The 21,775-nt window shown below is 49.1% G+C and overlaps 1 protein-coding gene across 2 annotated transcripts in view; it reads right to left on the bottom strand.

The window, feature by feature from the left end:
* Positions 1–21,775, bottom strand: part of PRRG4 (proline rich and Gla domain 4) — a 193,656-nt gene that overhangs the window by 116,070 nt on the left and 55,811 nt on the right. The window contains exon 2 of one of the 2 annotated variants that reach the window (XM_075325596.1): positions 20,895–21,001. The exons of the other annotated variant lie outside the window; for it this stretch is intronic. Coding sequence (XP_075181711.1) covers positions 20,895–21,001 — 107 coding nt within the window. The remainder of the gene's footprint in view (positions 1–20,894; positions 21,002–21,775) is intronic. 2 annotated transcript variants of the gene reach the window in all.

The raw sequence follows: 21,775 nt of genomic DNA, 5'->3' as shown, positions 1-21,775 counted from the left end.
CGGATTGTGTCTCACAGGACGGAGACCCTTCAGAGTCCGTACTATAGCTTAACAAATACCCGGGTCCTCTTTGACCCTGGCACATTGTACCATCGGACTTGCTTTTGCCCTATTAGGCAACACATTCATCGAGCGGGCTACCTTTCTCTTCTGTGCCATAACCCCTACATGGTCGCCATCCCACACCAACTAGGCGGAGTTGGTTCGCAAGTCTCTGTCTTTCTAGATTCAACTGTTTTAAGTCCTCCAAGTATCCCAGGCGGTATTCTAGGAGGACTCGTATATCTGCAAAACACTCCGTCGTTCCCGCAATGGCACAGGGAACCATACCGACTTCACAGGGTATCCTGGCTTCATTATGGATATCAATTCTTACTCTCGTCACACCGGTATTATCAACCATCTCCTGCATGGCTCTTTCATGTCTTCCAATAAGCCTCATGACCATCTCTCTGGGCACTTGAATGGTCTCTTCCACAAACTCTAACAACCGTCGAGCTGTCTTTACTGCATCTGCAGTTTTCCCATAGATACGGAATGTTCCACTGTCTTTTTCTAGATGCACGGCTGTAACACCTGGAACCTTCCTGGCTTGCTTAATATTACTTCTTAGGGCTCTCAATGCCAGCCCAATTAATGCTGTCTTCACAACCACCATTTCTTCAAACCCTGCGGTCAGCTGCTCCAAGCGTCTGGTGTCTTCATCCTTCTTTGCCGTGATGAGCCACTTCGTACGAAGACACCGTAGGTGCATGTCCCTCAGGATGGCCACTCGCTTCTTTGTGACGTCACTAAAAGAGCACACCACCAACCGATTAATCTCTGCAGCCCAGTACACTTTACAGGCTCCTACTGCCTTCTGGAACCTCTCATGCACCTTCTCACTGGCACAGGCTTCTCTTAAGTCTTCCGGCACGTCTATCCGGCACTCGAAGACTGGTCTGCTTCCTTTACTTTCAAGGACACTAGACAATTCCTAAGGTCTCTTACCTCCTTCCATATTCTTTACCAAAGGCTTCATCTTTTGAGTCCCACCCTCCTTGGGTTCAACCCCGGCATCAGAGCCTTTGGGTTTCAGGCTCTTAAGCTGAGTCATTCTTCTTGTCTGCGATCTTGGTCTTACCCACTGAATCAGTCAGGCTCTCAGTTCCTGATGAGACCTCGGGTCCAGACTTCACCTCTTCCTCCGAGGTTCTTTCCACTTTTACAGCACCAGCTGTGTCTTGGGACTTCACTGCATTCCCTCCAACTTCCTCTTGGGTCTCTGCAGTGTCACCCTCTGACTTCTCTTAGGAGTTTGCAGCATCGCTCTCTACCAGGGTGTCACGCCTTTCAGCACGGTACTCTGTTCTTCTTAGAACCTTGGCACTATTTTCAACATTCATCACTTCCACACTGGGTAGCTTACTGGTCTGCTCACCAGGACCTTTGTGGATTTGTACTCCACCAACACTGTCCAGGATTTCTTCTCCTATATTACTCTGTAGGATGTCATCTCCTACAGCGCTTTCATCGAACAGGCCACCAGCTTCATGCTCAGAAATTATAGGAGACACTGCCATTACTTCTTTGGTCGGTTCCTTCCCTGCAATTTCAGTCTTTGATTCCTCTTTCTTTTGCAGGATATCACTGTCTGACTCAACCGTAGCAGTTGCTACTGGCAACGTGTTTTCATTACCCAGGTATGTCACTTTCTCTGCACCCTCAGACGCCATACCCTGTGCCACCTCTCGGCACTTAGTACGTCTTCGGCGTCGGGAGGTAGTTTTACTCTTCTGTACCTCACTGTACTCGTTTGTCACCTTTCTTGAATCAGTATCTTTACTGGAGTCATCATCACTCCCCCTGGTGTCCTGGACTAACACGTCCCCACTTAACCAGGTGTCAGCCCCTCTGTCTGGAGCTCTCCCGTTTTGAACGGTCACACTATCATTTGCTACTTTACAGATCATGTCACTAAGTTGGGCATGTCCCCCATTTTCTTTGGTCACCCCTAACTTAGGACTGTTGCCTCTAGGAGGCGCTCTCTCCTCCTTCTTACCTAAAAACATACAACAATGTACCCCTTCAGCTTCCAGCTGGGGTGGGGCTTCCTTAGTACCACTCCGATTTTTGCATGAGCACATGGGCCCTTTCCCCAGCTCCCACAAGTCCTCAAAATATTCACAGTCCCGGCCTAATATAATGGGATGTGATAAGTCAGGCACTACACCAACATGAACGGATCCAAACACCCCATCCATCTCAATGATCACTCGGGACCGTGGATACTTTCCCATGGTTCCAAGTCTGCAGCTGGCTTCCATCTTTCCAGGAATCAGGTAGGTATTGAGCGAGGCCCTCACCAGGGACACCAAGCTCAGTCTATCAGCCCAGTCACACATTCACCATCAACTTCCACGGAACACAGACGTGACTTCTCGTTAGCCGGGCAGTCTGTACCGCAGACTGGACACGCATAGCATGAGCAGCATTGTCCTTGGCTACTGTCCATCGGTGCCACTACACCTTCGGATTTGGGATGCTCCGCCCCTTTTTGTGCCACCACCATTTTCTGGGACCCCGCCCTTTTTTGGGTAACCACCCCTTTCTGGGACTCCGCCCCCTTTTGGGCAACTACCCCTTTCCGGGCCTCTGTCCCCTTTTGGATAACCACCCCTTTCTGGGACTCCGCCCCCTTTTGGGCGACCACCCCTTTATGGGACACCACCCCCTTTTGGGGTTTCTGCGGCTTCCTTGCAGCATCTGTAAACCCCAGTTCACACTGTTCCCCGATATCTCCCTGGGCACCCTGTGTCCATACTGGCCCCAGAAGGGAACGCTCAAACTGGTCTATTGCTGCCACATTGCTGCGCACTGACAGCTCCTGCTGTCCACGCACCAAGACCTGGTACAGCTTCTCCATAACGTCCGTATGAACAATTCCCCCTTTTTGGCTTTCAGCCCCCACGGCTGTCGCTGGACCTCCTGGCACATACTGTTGGTACTGCTGGGTCTGCAGCAGGTGTTTCAGGAGCCCATCCATGCTGCAATGAGAAGAGGAACAGGAGGGGCGCTCCAATGGGTAATACCCGGTGGTCAAAGACAGGGGGTGGTTAGAGAACCACTAACCTTTCCGGGTTGTACCGCCTGTACAACCAGGATCTCCAGCCTGTGGTGTGTCACTGCTCACCAAGCAGGGCCCCGCAATCCCGGGTTGGCCTGGAACCTCCAGTCACTGGTCACTCGCCACTGCAGCACGGAACTCCGCAGACCCGCTGATTCACCGCCAGCAGCTGGAGTGCGCTGTCCCTGTTCGTAGACCCGCCGATCCACCGCAAACCCCTGCAGGAGTATGCCGAAAAACTTCGTGGACCCGGCTGATCCACAGGTGCGGAAATCCAACCCGTGCTCCTGGAAACGCTGCCCGTATTCTCCACCATATGTAACCTATATGTTGCACCTTGCAACATGGGGGGTACTCACTCAGCATGAGGGCTTCAGGTAAACACGGGAGGCACTTCCTTATTCTCAGGCTGCTTTATTTAGACTTTATACAGCATACTGCCAGGACTGCACACAACAACGGCATTCCAAACAGGAGACAGGCACATTCCCAAACACCAGGTCTCCAGGTTCAGTCCAGCACATAAGTCCCAGCCTAGCCTTCACAGCCAGCAGGTTTCCTCACCACCACATACAGGCAAACCCGGCTACTTCCTCCACCACAGGAAGTTCAGAGCAGGACCATGGGTGTGTCCAGAGGCCTGACTTTTACCTCTCGGACCACACCCCGAGGTGGAGATATGGTGAACAGCCGTCCCACCCATCTCATTAGTAGTCCACAAGAAACCCGGCCCAGGTAACACACAGTAACCCTCTCAGCACAGTATCAGTGATCATATCACAATATATATATATATATATATATATATAGTGAGGTAGCACCAATGTTGTGGATGGTCGTTGTGTGTCGCAGTGAAGGATCCCCTGCGATATTGAACTTAAGGTGTGACTGTGGGACCTGTAGTTCCACAGAACTTGGGTTCTAATTAAGGGTTAGGTTCCCTTTAAACTATGACCGGAGTGATGGACAGGGCTGGGGAATCACATACCTCCACCTGTGGGTGTATCCAGTGGGGTTTAAGAGACTGTTTGGTTTTAGAGACAGGGAGAGGTCTGAGAGTGTGCTGCACATGGAGGATGTGTGCTGGAGGTCTCAGTTTTTGTGAAGACTGGAGACAGACTTCTGGAAATCAGTCCAGGTGAGGACTGGGGAAAAGACTGCAGCCTGGCTGGAGAGTGCTGGAGGTTGCAGGAAGCAACCACAGTGAGTGTGAAGCAGTGTGTTTAGCAGTCCTGCATGAGGAGCAGCCTCCGGCAGGTAAAGAGGCTGCTATTCTCAGAGAGGTTGGAGCCTCTGGAAGGAACCTGCCTAAGGAAGCGTGGGTTGCCTTCAACCACCTGGAACTGAGTGTGTGGAGGCTGAGGGAGCTCCACTCTGACACTTGTAGTGTCCAAACCTGAGCGGGCGGTCCGCTACAAAGACTGACCAGAAATCCGTGTCTCCTGGGGAGACAGCCATACCTTCACTATGGACATTTAAATGGACTTGAAGCCCACGGTATGTGAAGGTGTTTAGTTTACCTTTTCCTTTAAGCCAGGAGAGGCTTCATTGGGTTTTGGAAGTGCAGTTTATGTTGGTTACTAATAAACTGCTGCATTTTTGAGAAAGACTGTGTTGCCTGTTATGATTCGGAACCATGGAAGACCACCACAAATCATTGGCAAAAGGTGACAAGAGCATTGGCAACTAATCTGGCCGCCATCCCCTTACTAACCATCACAACTAGAAGTAGCCAAGGGGTGAACTAACATCCTGTGCACCGTGAACCCAGCCGGAGAACTAACTATCCTAAAGGTAGGAAAGATGAATAACTCTCTGCCTCAGAAAATAGACAAGAATAGCTAGCCCCCCACATTCAAAGACTGCGGTGATATAGGAAAAACACAATACACAGGTAGATGACAGGATTAGCAAAAGGTGAGGCCCCCGCTGACTAAAATAGGAAAGGACCGGAAAGGGACTGATGGTGGCCAGAGAAAAACCCTGCAAAATACCAACTTCCTGATAGTACAAAAAGGCCCTCAGATCGCACGATCTGAACTCCGTCCTATACCAGGTGCCCTTGTCATACCAATGAACAGAAAACAAGAATCATAACAAAGTCAACAAGCCACAAACACATGGACCCAAAGGAGCTATACTCCATACAGAACTGCAGGGAGTTCCTCAACAATCCACTAAGGGGGAAAATCCCTGCAAGCAAATAAACTGAAACCAACCACAGCAAATGACAAACCCAGATAAACAAAAGAACCAGACAATAAATAAAGATCAAGCACTTATCTGGGGAAGATGTGGTGTAGAGCAGGATTAAGCAGGCTGGAGATACAAAGAACAACTGACATCCGGCAACAGCCTGCAATCAGACCAGGATTTAAATAAGCAGAGAGTTAGCAAAGGAAACACCCACTGCACAACACACCTGGTCCAAGTCCAAACCATTCCTGGCCACCAGAGAGAGCCTCCCAGCAGCCAAAACATAACTAACATTCACAACAGTACCCCCCTTCTTGAGGAGGGGTCACCGAACCCTCACCCACGCCACCGGGTCGCTCGGGATGAGCATGATGGAAGGCGCGAACCAACCTGTCCGCATGAATGTCAGAAGCCACAACCCAAGAGTTATCCTCCTGCCCATAACCCTTCCATTTCACAAGGTACTGAAGCTGACGCCTACTGCGACGGGAATCCAGAATTTTTTCAACCTCATACTCCAGATACCCTTGTACCAAAACAGGGTCAGGAGGCGCTGCTGCAGGAACTGCTGGCTCCACATGTTTCTTCATCAAGGACTTATGGAAGACATTGTGAATCTGAAATGACGCAGGCAGAGTCAAACGGAAAGATACAGGGTTAATAATCTCCGAAATCTTATAAGGTCCAATAAATCTGGGCTTAAATTTAGGAGACGGAACTCTCATAGGAATATGTTTAGAGGACAACCACACCATGTCCCTTACTTTAAACCGGGGACCAACAGTCCGACGCCGGTTGGCAAACGTTTGGGCAGTTTCTTGGGACTGAAACAATGTATCCACTACCTGCCCCCAAATCTGCTGCATTCTGTTGACCACCAAATCCACCCCCGGACAATCAGACGCCTCAAGCTGCCCTGAGAGGAACCTAGGGTGATACCCAAAATTGCAGAAAAAGGGGGACACCAACGTGGTAGAGCTGGCTCTATTGTTAAGGGCAAATTCAGCCAAAGGCAAAAACGAAACCCAGTCATCCTGATCCGCAGAAACAAAACACCGTAAATAGGTCTCAAGGGTCTTGTTAGCCCATTCAGTCTGACCGTTGGTCTGAGGATGAAACGCCGAGGAGAAAGACAGCTGAACACCCAATTTGGAGCAAAAAATCCTCCAAAACCTGGATACAAACTGCACCCCTCTGTCAGAAACAATGTTTTCGGGAATACCATGCAAATGAACAACATGTTGGAAAAACAAAGGCACCAACTCTGATGAAGACGGCAACTTAGATAGGGGAACCAAGTGGACCATCTTGGAGAATCTGTCACAGATCACCCAAATCACAGTCATTTTCTGAGAGACGGGAAGCTCTGAAATAAAATCCATAGAGATGTGCGTCCAACTTTCTTAGGTACAGGCAAAGGCAATAATAGCCCACTAGAACGTGAACAACAGGGCTTGGACCTAGAACAAACTCCACACGACTGCACAAAATGACGGACATCTCGGGACAGGGAAGGCCACCAAAAAGAGCGTCTCACAAGATCTCGAGTACCAAAAATGCCAGGATAACCCGCCAAAACAGAGCAATGAACCTCAGAGACAACTCTGTCTCTCCATTGGTCTGTGACAAACAGTTTCCCTGTAGGACATCTCTCAGGTTTATCCCCCTGAAATTCCGCCAGTGCCAACCGCAGATCAGGCGAAATAGCCGAGAAAACTACACCATCATTCAGGATAGTAGACGGTTCGACAACCTCCAAAGAGTCAGCGCAGAAACTCCTGGAAAGGGCATTGGCCTTAACATTCTTGGTGCCCGGCAAAAAAGAGACCACAAAATTAAACCGGGTAAAAAACAAAGCCCACCTGGCCTGCCAAGGATTCAACCTCTTGGCCGATTCCAGATAGATGAGATTCTTGTGGTCCGTAAGCACCACAACTGGATGCCTAGCCCCCTCCAAGCAATGCCTCCATTCTTCAAATGCCCACTTCATAGCCAATAATTCCCAGTTCCCCACATCATAATTCCGTTCAGAAGGAGCAAACTTCCGAGAGAAAAAGGCACAGGGCTTAAGTTTACCCGAAGTAGCGTCTCGTTGAGACAGAACAGCACCTGCTCCGATCTCCGAGGCATCGATCTCAACTTGAAATGGGCGAGACACATCAGGCTGCTGCAGAACTGGGGCAGAAGTGAATCGCCTTTTAAGCTCCTGGAAGGCCACAATAGCCTCAGCAGTCCAATGCTCAGCATCAGCTCCCTTCTTTGTCAAATCTGTCAGAGGTTTGACAATGGCAGAAAAATTGGCTATAAATTTACGGTAAAAATTAGCAAACCCCAAAAACCGCTGCAGGGATTTTAGAGAAGTCGGTTGCACTTAGTCGTAAATAGCCTGAACCTTAACCGGGTCCATTTCGATAGCGGAGGGAGACAGGATGAAGCCCAAAAAGGATATCCTTTGCACCCCAAAGAGGCACTTTGACCCCTTAACGTACAGTGCATTATCCTTAAGTATCTGAAAAACATCCCGTACTTGCCCAACATGAGAGTCCCAATCATCAGAAAAAATCAAGATGTCATCCAAATACACAATCAAAAATGTACCAATAAGGTCCCGAAAAATATCATTCATGAAGGCCTGGAAGACGGAGGGTGCATTAGTGAGGCCAAAAGGCATCACTAGGTACTCAAAATGCCCCTCAGGAGTATTAAAAGCTGTCTTCCATTCATCACCCTCCTTAATACGGATGAGATTATATGCACCCTTGAGATCCAGTTTCGTAAACCATTTGGCACTCTTCACTCTAGAGAACAGATCAGACATCAGAGGCAAAGGGTACTGATATTTGACCGTAATTTTATTAAGAAGACGATAATCAATACAAGGCCTCAACGAACCATGTTTCTTAGCAACAAAGAAGAAGCCGGCACCCAAAGGAGAAGATGAGGGCCGAATGTGCCCCTTCTCCAATGATTCCCTGATGTATGACCGCATGGCATCATGTTCGGGCACAGACAAGTTGAAAATCCGCCCCTTGGGAAATTTACAACCGGGCACCAACTCAATGGCACAGTCACAGTCCCGGTGTGGGGGCAGAGAATCAGATTCCTGGTCAATTAAATACATCACGGAAAGGAGAAGATGAGGGCCGAATGTGCCCCTTCTCCAATGATTCCCTGATGTATGACCGCATGGCATCATGTTCGGGCACAGACAAGTTGAAAATCCGCCCCTTGGGAAATTTACAACCGGGCACCAACTCAATGGCACAGTCACAGTCCCGGTGTGGGGGCAGAGAATCAGATTCCTGGTCAATTAAATACATCACGGAAATCAGACAAGAAGGCCGGAACATCAACTGCCTGAGCAGACGTGGAGGACATGGAAAGGTACTGATGCACACTTTGACAACCCCAACTAGCTACCGACAAGGATCTCCAGTCAAGAACCGGATTATGGGTCTGCAACCACGGAAATCCCAGTACCAAGGTATCCTGTAGATTATGCAATACTAAAAATGTACAAGTTTCCTGATGCGCTGGTGAAACTCTCATAGGCACCTGGGTCCAAAATTGGGGTTTATGTTCTGCCAAAGGGGTAGCATCAATGCCCCTTAAAGGAATAGGAGTATGCAAAGGAACCATGGGAAAACCCCAATCCCTAGCAAACCCAAAATCCATCAAACTGAGCGCTGCCCCTGAGTCCACAAAGGCAAATGCAGAAAAGGAAGACAATGAGCAAATCAATCTGACAGACAAAAGAAACTTTGGTTGCAAAGAACCCACAGTAACAGAAGTAGCCAATCTCTTTTCATGTTTAGGGCAGACAGAGATGTTATGAGAAGCGTCTCCACAATAGAAGCACAGTCTATTCTTCCATCTGAACCCCTGCCGACTAGCATTAGAAAGGACCCTATCACACTCCATAGGCTCCAAAGGCTGTTCCACAGGCACAAAACCAGCAGGTATCTTCCCGCGCTCACGTAAACGCCTATCAATCTGAATGGCCAAGGTCATAGAGGCATCAAGACCAGAAGGGACGGGAAATTCTACCATTACATCCTTCACTGCATGAGCAATACCCTTCCGAAAAAGAGCCGCAAGCGAGTCATCATTCCATTTGGTAAGGACCGCCCACTTTCGAAATTTCTGACAAAACGTTTCTGCAGAATCCAAACCCTGAGTTAAGGACAACAAGACCTTTTCTGCTTGGTCCACAATATTGGGTTTGTCATATAATAAACCCAAGGCCTGAAAAAAGGAGTCCACATCACTGATCATCAGACGCTAAAGAGAAGACCCAGTCCTGAGGGTCACCACGCAGCAAGGAGATGACAATCTTAACCTGCTGTACGGGATTCCCTGAGGACTTAGGCTATGTGCGCACTTACCGGATTTTGCCGCGGATTTTCCGCGGATTTGCTGCATGTTTCGCTGCAGAAAATGTTCATAACATCTCTGCAGTGAATCACCAGCAAATCCTATGGAGAAAAAAAATCCTGTGCGCACTGGGCGGAATTTGACAGCTGCATGTTTTGCTGCGGGAATCCCGCAGCAAAAACAAGTGCATGTCACTTCTTTTCCGCACATCGCTGCGGGATTTCACTCCATTGACTCAATGTTAATCATGAAATCCCGCAGGGAATAACGCAGGCAGCAAATTCGGTGCGGTTCACTGCGTTTTCCTGCGTTATTCCCTGCGGTATTTCGCAGTTTACCTCCGGTAATGTACATCGCTTGTCTGCGGTTTTGCAGGGAAGTGATGTCATTACAGGAAGAGGAAGCCGTGCAGAGAGTAAACACACACAGATCACACACACACACACACATCACAGACATAGAACACATAGATACAGACACACAGAACACACATAGAAAGAAAACGGAAATATAGAAAAAAAAGAACGTGGGCTCCGCTGCATATTTACCTTCCAGCCGAGGTAAGCACACAGCGGCGGGCCGGTATTCTCAGGCTGGGGAGGGAGAGGGGCAGGGTTAATGTCCCCCGCCTCACTCCCCCTCCGGCAGCCGAGAATATCAGCCGCAGCTGCTCCGGCACTGTCGCATGCATTATGCGGCACTACCGGCGTGTCCTCGGCTCTTCTTGCCACCGTGTAGCAGTGGTGGCAAGGTAATACAAGGGGTTAATGGTGATGGGGGACCACCACCATTAACCCCAGGCTTGATCATGGCAGCGTCTATGTGACAGCTGACATGATCAACCCGTAAGTAAAGTGAAAAAAACACAGACACCGAAAAATCCTTTATTTTAAATAAAACCAACAAGCCTCGTTCACCCTTTTATTAACCCCCCCCAAACAAAGCTCCGGCGTAATCCACAGCTCCGGCTCCTGCGTACTGCACTGCTGACATCCAGCCGCGACTGTCACAGACACAGGCTGAATGAATGCAGCAGACAGCAGAGGTAATTACCGGTCATTTCCCACGGCCGGTAATGTGAACTCACTGCCGACCGTGGGAAATGCAGCGATCTGTCCTCTATCTATCCCTCTATCTATCTGTCTGTCTATCTATCTATCTATTCTTCTGTCTATCTACTATCAGAATTAAAAAATTTTTTTTTCTTCAATGTGCTTTATTGCATTGAATGCAATAAAGCACATCCCAACCCGCACGCGGCAAAACCGCGGCAATACCGCGAACAATACCGCGGTAAAACCGCAGCAAACCGCGGCAAACCGCATGCGGTTTCCCGCGGTTTTTTACCGCGGGTGCGGTAATCTTTGAGAGCATGCGGAATTTACGCAAGGAAATTTCATTTCCCAGTGCGCACAGAGCCTTAGGGCGCAGGTCAAAAAATAATTTACAATTATTTTTGAAGCTCAAAAATCTCGACCTATCTCCCGAAAAAAATTCAGGAACAGGAATCTTAGACTCTGCAAGGGGAGTCTGTGCAAGATAAGACTCTATACGACGAACCTTAGCATCAAGATGAGCAACACGCTCACCCAATTCATCCATGCTAGAAAAAGAAATCTTCCACAGAACCCAAAGAAGAAGAGGAAAAATACCAAAAAAAAAAAAAAATGTTTTCTCAGCAGCTTTATTTTTTTTTTTTTTTTTTCCTTCTTAAGAGTACCCTTTAAATTTGTTGGCCGGATGTACTGTTATGATCCGGAACCATGGAAGACCACCACAAATCATTGGCAAAAGGTGACAAGAGCATTGGCAACTAATCTGGCCGCCATCCCCTTACTAACCATCACAACTAGAAGTAGCCGAGGGGTGAACTAACATCCTGTGCACCGCGAACCCAGCCGGAGAACTAACTATCCTAAAGGTAGGAAAGATGAATAACTCTCTGCCTCAGAAAATAGACAAGAATAGCTAGCCCCCCACATTCAAAGACTGCGGTGATATAGGAAAAACACAATACACAGGTAGATGACAGGATTAGCAAAAGGTGAGGCCCCCGCTGACTAAAATAGGAATGGACAGGAAAGGGACTGATGGTGGCCAGAGAAAAACCCTGCAAAATACCAACTTCCTGATAGTACAAAAAGGCCCTCAGATCGCACGATCTGAACTCCGTCCTATACCAGGTGCCCTTGTCATACCAATGAACAGAAAACAAGAATCATAACAAAGTCAACAAGCCACAAACACATGGACCCAAAGAAGCTATACTCCACACAGAACTGCAGGGAGTTCCTCAACAATCCACTAAGGGGGAAAATCCCTGCAAGTAAATAAACGGAAACCAACCACAGCAAATGACAAACCCAGATAAACAAAAGAACCAGACAATAAATAAAGAGCAAGCACTTATCTGGGGAAGATGTGGTGTAGAGCAGGATTAAGCAGGCTGGAGATACAAAGAAAAACTGACATCCGGCAACAGCCTGCAATCAGACCAGGATTTAAATAAGCAGAGAGTTAGCAAAGGAAACACCCACTGCACAACACACCTGGTCCAAGTCCAAACCATTCCTGGCCACCAGAGGGAGCCTCCCATCAGCCAAAACATAACTAACATTCACAACAGTTGCCTGTGTATGCCTAAGCTACCCTGCACCGCTGCAAGTGAGTGGAACCCCCCAGGTTGCGGGGTGCAACCTTACATATGGTGGAGAATGCGGGCAGCAATCCAGGCAGCACGTCTAGCAACTGCAGAGGTGTTGTTCCTGTGGATCAGTCGGGTTCACAAAGGTTTTTTTTTTCTCTGCTGTCTACACACTGCAAGGAAGTGTTGCCTGTGGATCGGCGGGTCCACGAAAATCGTGTCGGCGCACTCAAGCAGCTGGCGGTGAATCAGCGGGTCTGCGGGGTTCCGTGCTGCAGTGGCGAGAGACCAGTGACTGGAGGTTCCAGGCCAACCCGGAATTGCGGGGCCCTGTTTGGTGAGCAGTGATACACCACAGCCTGGAGATCCTGGTTGTACAGGCGGTACAACCTGGAAAGGTTAGTGGTTCTCTAACCCCCCCTCTTTAGACACCGGGTATTACTCATTGGAGCGCCCCTCCTGTTTGTTTTCTTGCTTCAGCATGGAGGGTGCGCAAATGGATGCTATAGAGGAGCTGTACCAGTTGTGCGTGGACAGCAGGAGCCGTCAGTGCGCACCGATGTGGCAGCAGTGGACCAGTTGATGAACTCCCTTCTGGGGCCAGTACGAACACAGGGTGCCCAGCGAGATAAAGGGGAACTGTGTGAACTAGGGTCTAAAGACACTGCAAGGAAGCCACAAAAACCCCAAAATGGGGCAGTGTCCCATAAAGGGGTGGTCGCTCAAAAGGGGGCGGAGTCCCAGAAAACGGTGGTGGCACAAAAAGGGGTGGAGCATCCCAAATCCGAAGGTGTAGTGGCACCAATGGGCAGTAGCCAAGGACAATGGTGTTCATGCTATCCGTGTCCGGTCTGCGGTACAGACTGCCCGGCTGACAAGAAGTCACGTCTGTGTTCTGTGGAAGTTGATGGCAAATGTGTGACTGGGCTGGTAGACTCGGTGAGTTTGGTGTCCCTGGTGAGGGCCTCGCTCGATACCTACCCGATTCTTGGAAGGATGGAAGCCAGCTGTAGACATGGGAACATTGGAGAGTATCCACGGTCCTGAGTGGTCGTTGAGACGGATGGGGTGTTTGGACCCGTTAATGTTGGGGTAGTGCCTGACTTACCGCATCCCATTATAATAGGCCGGGACTTTAATTTTTTTGAGGACTTGTGGTCGATGGCGGAAATGGCCAGCTGCTTGTGTAAAAGCCGGAAAGGCTCAAAAGAAGCCCTATCATAGCGGGAGGCTGAAAGTGTTTCTAGTAGTATGATATTATGTAATAAGGGGAAGACCGTGCCTACTAGAGGTGACCGTACTAAGTTAGGGGTGACCAAAGAAAGAGATGGACGTGCCCCCCCTTAGGGATATGATGTTTACAGTAACAAAGGATAGTGTGACCGTTAAAAATGGGAGAGCTCCAGACAGGGGGTTCAACACGTGGTTAAGTGGGGGCTTGTTAGTCCAGGACACCAGGGGGAGTGACGATGACTCTAGTAAAGACACTGACTCTAGTAATCTGACGAGCGAGTACAGTGAGGTACAGACAGTTGAGAAAGATGTAATCTCCTCTTGACGCCGAAGACGTAATAAGCGCCGAGGGGTAGGGCAATGTATATCGTCTGAGTGGGCAGAGAAGGTTGAGGAAGGCATGTTGCCAGTAGCAACCGCTAATGTAGAGTCAGACAGTGAAATCCTGAAAGAGAGAGAGTCAGAAACTGAACTGACACACTGTAATGACAGAAATCAGAAAGGTGAAATCACAGAAAAGGAGCCAACTAAGGAAATAGTAGTGGTGTCCCCTATGATTTCCTGGTGTGAAGCTAATAGTCTGTTGAGTGAGAGCACTATAGGAGAAGAAATCCTGGAGGCTGTTGGTGGAGAAAAAATCCACAAAGGTCATGGTGAGCAGACCGGTGAACTATCTAGTGCTAGGGTGGATAACAGTGAATACAGCCCCAAAGCTCTAAGAGGAACAGAGTACTGTGGTGAAGGGTGTGACACCTTGGTAGAAGGCGATGTTGTGAACTCCCAAGTGAGGGCAGAGGGTGACACTGCAGAGACCCAAGAGGAAGTTAGAGGGAATGCAGTGAAGTCCCAAGACACAGCTGGTGCTGTAAAAGTGGAAAGAGCCTCTGAAGAAGAGGTGAGGTCTGGACGTGAGGTCTCATCAGAAGCTGAGAGCCTGACTGACTCAGTGGGTAAGACCAAGACCGCAGACAATAAGATTGACTCAGCTAAGAGCCTGAAACCCAAAGGCTCTGAGGCTGGGGCTGAGCCCGAGGAGGGTGTAACTCAAAAGGTGAAGCCTTTGGTGAAGAATATGGAAGGAGGCAAGAGACCTCAGGAACAGTCTAGTGTCCTTGAAAGTAAAGGAAGCAGACCAGTCTTCAAGTACCTGATAGATGTGCCGGAAGACTTAAGAGAAGCCTGTCCCAGTAAGAAGGTGCATGAGAGATTTTCAAAAGGCAGTAGGAGCCTGTAAAGCGGGTGGCTATCCTGAGTGGCATGCACCTACAGTGTCTTCGCACGAAGTGGCTCATCTCTACAAAGATGGAAGAAGACACCAGACAATTGGAGCATATGAAGCAGCTCACCGCAGCGTTTCAGGAAATGGTGGTTGTGAAGAAACCATTAATTGGGCTTGCAGTAAGAGCACTGAGAAGCAACATTCAGCAAGCCAGGAAGGTTCCAGGTATTACAGCTATTGAAGTGGAAGAAAACATTCCGAATCTATAGGAAAACTGCAGAAGCAGTCAAGACAGCTCGAAGGTTGTGGAGTTTGTGGAGGAGGTCACACAAGTGCCCAGAGAACTGGTCAAGAAGCTGATTGGAAGAAATGGAAGAGTCATGCAGGAGATGGTTGATAAGTCCGGTGTGACAAGAGTAAAGGCCGCTTTACACGCTGCAATATCGGTACCAATATCACTAGCGTGGGTACCCGCCCACATCTGTTGTGCGACACGGGCAAATCGGTGCCCGTGCCGCACAACATCGCCCAGACCCGTCACACGTACTTACCAGCCCAGCGACGTCGCTGTGACCGGAGAACCGCATCCTTTCTAAGGGGGCGGTTCGTTTAGCGTCACAGCGACGTCACTGAACCGCCGCCTAATAGAAGCGGAGGGGAGGAGATGAGCGGGACGTAACATCCCGCCCACCTCCTTCCTTCCGCATAGCGGCCGGGAGGCAGGTAAGGTGAAGTTCCTCATTCCTGCGGTGTCACACGGAGTGATGTGTGCTGCCGCAGGAACGAGGAACAACTTCGTTACTGCTGCAGTAATGATAATTGAGAATGGACCCCCATGTCACTGATGAGCGATTTTGCACGTTTTTGCGACGATGCAAAAATCGCTCATCGGTGTCACACGCAACAACATCGCTAATGCGGCCAGGTGTGCGTCACAAATTCCGTGACCCCAACGACTCCGCATTAGCGATGTCGTAGCGTGTAAAGCCCCCTTTAGAATTGATATTTATAATGAAGCCAAGATACTCTGTGAATTCGGTATGGTTCCATGTGTCATTGTGGGAACAAAGGAGTGTGTTGAAAATGTACAAGTCCTCCTAGACTACCACCTGGGTTACCTTGAAGAACTAAGGCTAAAAAAGCAGAATATTGCAGAACAACTCCGTCAAGTTGGTATGAGGTGGAGACCACTTTCAGGCTGGGGCCAGGAGAAGGGTTGCCCACCTGATAAAGGTGTTGCTTCAGTTGGCACAGGAAGTAGGTCCTATAATGAAAGGAAGCAAGGTCATGGAAGACCTAACTACACTCTGGGCTATAGCATAGACTCTGAATGGTCCAAGCCCTCTACTCTAAAGTCCAAAGGAAAGGATGAAGGTAAAGATATCTCTACAGTGAAGGATGGTCTTGAGAAAACACACCAACAGAGCGATGACAACCGAAGACACCTGTAATCCTATTGTATGAACTGAGGATTTCGATTGCGTTAGGGCAATGACAACCAGAGACGGGTTCTTGGTGCAAAGAAGTTTTATAATATGCAACCAACAATATGTACACGGGAAAGAACATAAACACAGTAGAACATAAACACAGTAAATACCTGCCAGGTTCGGAGCAAAGGGGAATTCCCGGGACCGCGCACCGGACTCCCCCAGGGAGGCCACCAGGAGCGAACCCCTATACAGGGGCTGTCTGGCGATCACCCCAGAAGGCCTAAATGCGCAGCAGCCGGGACACGAAAGGGCAACAGGTTATAGTCCAAAAATGTCCGTACTGGATGTGCAACAAGGGTCCTAGGGTGGATATGTACCGGAAGGGACCAGGCACAAACGCCAACCGGAGACGGCAGACAGAGTCCGGGACCAGCGAGGGCACAGCTCGATGAGACCAGGTGGAGTCCAGGACCGGTGTCAGGTGATTCACCAGGATCCAAAATAGCAACCAGGAAATGAGAGCAGCAGGGCAGGAGTAGACAGGAAGCAATATACTCAAGCAACTAGATTAAGCTTAGGGGCGGGCTTTTAAACAGATGAACAGGAAGTAGGGCAACAGAACAGAAAACTGCATGTTAACAAAGGGCAAGATCCTTCAGAATCAAGCTGGAAATCCCGGAACACTGACAACGCCATGGAAGAACAAGCCATAGTATATCTGCAAAAAGAGAATGCAGATGGTCTAGATATAGCAGATCGTCTCAGTGCTGAGGTGCCCAGACAGTAGCCCTTCTAGTGGATTAGATAGCTCGGAGTCAGACCAGACAGTAGTGTCGACTGGAAGAGAGTTTCGCTACCACACTGGCCGTTGGAGACAGTCATGGAGAGATAGGTATGACCAGGGGGCGTGTTTGAGAAGGGGGTTGACTGAGACGAGTCTGGTGACAATGACCGACTTTGTCAGGAGCTAAAGATCAAATTTATCAGAGAGGGCCCTCTCGACTGGTAGGGCAAGCTAACACTAATGCCCTGTCTCAGGGCCCCTGTGGGTTATCAAATGTTCAACCCTACAAGTTTGAACAGAGGGGGGGGATATGTGAGGTAGCACCAATGTTGTGGATGGTCGTTGTGTGTCGCAGTGAAGGATCCCCTGCGTTATTGAACTTAAGGTGTGACTGTGGGACCTGTAGTTCCACAGAACTTGGGTTGTAATTAAGGGTTAGGTTCCCTTTAAACTATGACCGGTGTGATGGACAGGGCTGGAGAATCACATACCTCCACCTGTGGGTGTATCCAGTGGGGTTTAAGAGACTGTTTGGTTTTAGAGACAGGGAGAGGTCTGAGAGTGTGCTGCACATGGAGGATGTGTGCTGGAAGTCTGAGTCTGTGTGAAGACTGGAGACAGACTTCTGGAAATTAGTCCAGGTGAGGACTGGGGAAAAGACTGCAGCCTGGCTGGAGAGTGCTTGAGGCTGCAGGAAGCAACCACAGTGAGTGTGAAGCAGTGTGTGGAGCAGCCCTGCATGAGGAGCAGCCTCCGGCAGGTAAAGAGGCTGCTATTCTCAGAGAGGTTGGAGCCTCTGGAAGGAACCTGCCTAAGGAAGCGTGGGTTGTCTTCAACCATCTGGAACTGAGTGTGTGGAGGCTGAGGAAGCTCCACTCTGACACTTGTAGTGTCCAAACCTGAGCGGGCGGTCCGCTACAAAGACTGACCAGAAATCCGTGACAGCCATACCTTCACTATGGACATTTAAATGGACTTGAAGCCCACGGTATGTGACGGTGTTTAGTTTACTTTTTCCTTCAAGCAAGGAGAGGCTTCATTGTGTTTTGGAAGTGCAGTTTATGTTGGTTACTAATAAACTGCTGCATTTTTGAGAAAGACTGTGTTGCCTGTGTATGCCTAAGCTACCCTGCACCGCTGCAAGTGAGTGGAACCCCCCAGGTTGCACGGTGCAACCTTACTATATATATATATATATATATATATATATATATATATAAATATAGCTAGGGTGGCTCCAGCAGTCAAGTCCAAGTTGAACGGTGCCAGGGTAGGAGTCCTGGTGCCTTGGCTAGGAGGCAGACGGTGGTCTTCATCAGCAGGAGATGGGAAGACTGCTCGGTAGAACCAAGGTGGACCGGGCCAGGGTTGTAGCCCGGTCCACCTTGTATACGGGGAACAGACCCGGAAACCGTAGCACAAAGGGGGGTACTCGGACCCTGAAGCCAGGAGCCAGGAACAAGTGGCACTGGTTAATTAACCGATTGAGGCCAGGACTAGAGGTTCTGTCCCACCCAAAGTCCCTCATAGAAGACAACAGCCCACCGATTAGGGATAAGAGGTCACCGCCAGGGCCCATAGATCCCACAGGCCAGCGTCTGCGGGCATGGCTCCGTAGGCCACATCCAGCCGGGAGCGGACACCTACGTTTCAAACTGGGAAGTCCCTTCTACTTAAACAGTGCAGGAAAAGGATAGAGACCACCAGCCGGGTGAGGGATCCCGAACAGCATCGGCCACCACCACCTTGGTTTACCAGAGACTTGTGTGTTTTACTGAAAGTGAGTACACCAACACCCCCTGCGGTCATTCCCCCTGCACCAGAGCCATCGGGTCCCGGGGCCACCATCCCTGCCCACAGAGGGGTTAACATCTTGCTGCACAACATCTCTCCTGGGTGCCCCGTAACAGCAGCGGTGGTGTCCCACCTCACCACACACCGTGGGTGGCGTCACGAACCTATTACGGCCTAGCCCGCCCATCTGCGTCCCCCATTTTATTCGGCATGTCCGGAGACCCTCGAGCCACCACCCCTGAAGGTCCAGATCCGAGCAGCGACCGGCTGCTGGCACGGGGGCGGCACACACAGAAGTATTACATAGGGATATCATGTATCTGGAGGTATTACATGAATGATGTCATGTAGCTGGAGGTATTACATAAGGGACATAAGGGATGTCATGGCTTGGACAATATTACATGGGGGATGTCATGTACATCGAGTTATGGCATGAGGGATGAAATGTACTTGGAGGTATTATAGGAGGATGTCCTGTATCTGGGTGTTTTTAGATAGTAGATATCATGTATCTGGGTCTATGACATGGGCCAGGTCATGTACTTGGAATTTATTGTGACATCACAATTTTTGACTGCTACTGCTTCTATTTTACTTCCTAAAGGAATGTCCAGTCTTATCACAAAAGTTTGCAGTCTCTCTATGAGGCTCAAGATTTGTGAATCCTCACATCGCATAGTGTGAGAATTCTCCGATACTGGCGGTGGGACTGAGCGGTTATGCCTGTAAAATTGAGTCTGAACTGGGGTCTATATCGAGCATTGTGGTCTGGGGTCTGAAACAATGTATTCTGCCTGTAATTGATACTACAACAGAGCAGTAGCTGGATGGCAAATATTGCGAAAACCTTGTGACCATATAAATAATAATTGACTGTTAAATGATGAATGTTAATGATCACCCGGTTTTGTAGGTTTACCCAGATAATCCTGTGCCGCTATCATTCACTTGTCTTCATGTGCCATGCCATCTAATGCACAGCAAACATCATGCACAAGTCCTGTTGATTGGAATTCCTCACGTGAACAATACTTTCTGGGCATTGAGCGGTTGCCCACCGATGCATTTTACCAACCTCTAATGGAACATTGCTCAAATCCCTAACCATTCAGCTGCTAAGACGCTGGAAAGAGAACATTAGTCTCAATGCAAAACCTGAGGACTGTGTAATAGTGCTGGGGCCATGCGATCTGTACAGGGCCCTCACCTGCCCTAAAGGCCACGTCACACTAAGCAACATCGCTAGCAACATCGCTGCTGAGGCACGACTTTTGTGACGTAACAGCGATATTGCTAGCGATGTTGCTGTGTGTGACATCCAGCAACAACCTGGCCCCTGCTGTGAGGTCGCTGGTTGTTGCTGAATGTCCTGGTCCATTTTTTAGTTGTTGCTCTCCCACTGTGAAGCACACATCACTGTGTGTGACAGCGAGAGAGCAACAACTGAATGTGCAGGAGCAGGAGCCGGCTTCTGCGGACGCTGGTAACCAACGTAAACATTAGGTAACCAAGAAGCCCTTTCCTTGGTTACCCGATATTTACCTTCGTTACCAGCCTCCGCCGCTCTCACGCTGTCAGTGCCGGCTCCCTGCTCTCTGCACACCTAGCTGCAGTACACATCGGGTAATTAACCCGATGTGTACTGTGGCTACAAGTGCAGGGAGCCAGCGCTAAGCGGCGTGCGCTGGTAACTAATGTAAATATCGGGTAACCAAAAACTTGGTTACCCGATGTTTAGTTATCAAGCGCAGCGTAGCTGCTGGCTGGGGGCTGGTTACTGGTTGCTGGTGAGATCTGTCAGCTCACCAGCAACCCGTGTAGCGATGCTCCAGCGATCCCTGCCAGGTCAGGTTGCTGGTGGGATCGTTGGAGCGTCGCTAGTGTGACATCTCACCAGCGACCTCCTAGCAACTTACCAGCGATCCCTATCAGGTTGTATCGTTGTTGGGATCGCTGGTAAGTTGTTTAGTGTGACGGTACCTTTATAGTGTCTTCTTATTTGGCAAAGGTTTCTTTGGATTCCCTTAGGCATCAGGATCGGGCTGCGACTGTTAACTTTGCACCCTCCATAACTACAATACTGATATAATTAAAATCTCTTTTTATACCTTCCTGGTCCCTGGATCCCAGTAAATTTCTTGCACAGGGTGGAAATCCAAACACTTCAGTTAGCAACTGGTAGATGAGAAGCAATTGCAGAGAGAAGCATTGATGTCTGCAAAACAGAATGTTCTGTATTAATATACATGTTTGTAAACACTTTTATATAAAAAAAAGGATTCTATAACTGATACCATTATTGGCTAGCCCAGAGTTGGAGCACCGAGGCCCCTTCATCAGGTAGTTAGATGAATGGGTGAGAGAAGACTTCAACATAATAATGGAAGATACCTCAAAGTACAGAACATTCTAATGTACAATATGCTAATTCTGGGAACTCTGGGCTGCGGAGAGAGTAATACTTCTGCTTTTATGTTATACTTGTCCTTTTACTGTATAATAATGTTGTAGGTTTAGCGCCATAGGCAAGATGTTCAGGGAGGGATGGCCAAGGTCTTCACCTGTCAGGCTCTCACTGAAACAGTTCAAGTTATGGGGAATTGCATCCAGATTTTAGAATTGTGAAGGAGCTGCCGGAGATTTCGAGGCCAGCATGAGTAGTCGCGCCCCCAACCGTCTCTCTCCATGAAACAGGAATGGATTGAGTACTGACTTTAGCATGGGGCCTGATCTCAGATACTGTGTTCTTGTTACCTTCAGTGTAGCTCCTTGTCCCACTAAAGCAAAGACAGACTCTCGGTGTTCATCCAACATTTGGTCTTTAATCACTTTAAATATATCTTCTTTTCCAGAGGAAAGGCACAATTTCTTCACCAGGCGAGTCATACATTCCCTTATGATTCCCACTACTACGGCTGCCAGAGACCCCCCAACCAATTTCCTGGATCACCGGCCCTTCTCCCTGCGGGTTTGGACATCTTAGCCATGC

This window comes from Anomaloglossus baeobatrachus, chromosome 10, assembly GCF_048569485.1.
Source record: "Anomaloglossus baeobatrachus isolate aAnoBae1 chromosome 10, aAnoBae1.hap1, whole genome shotgun sequence".
NCBI lineage: Eukaryota > Metazoa > Chordata > Amphibia > Anura > Aromobatidae > Anomaloglossus > Anomaloglossus baeobatrachus.
This window is presented reverse-complemented; position numbering and strand designations above follow the sequence as displayed.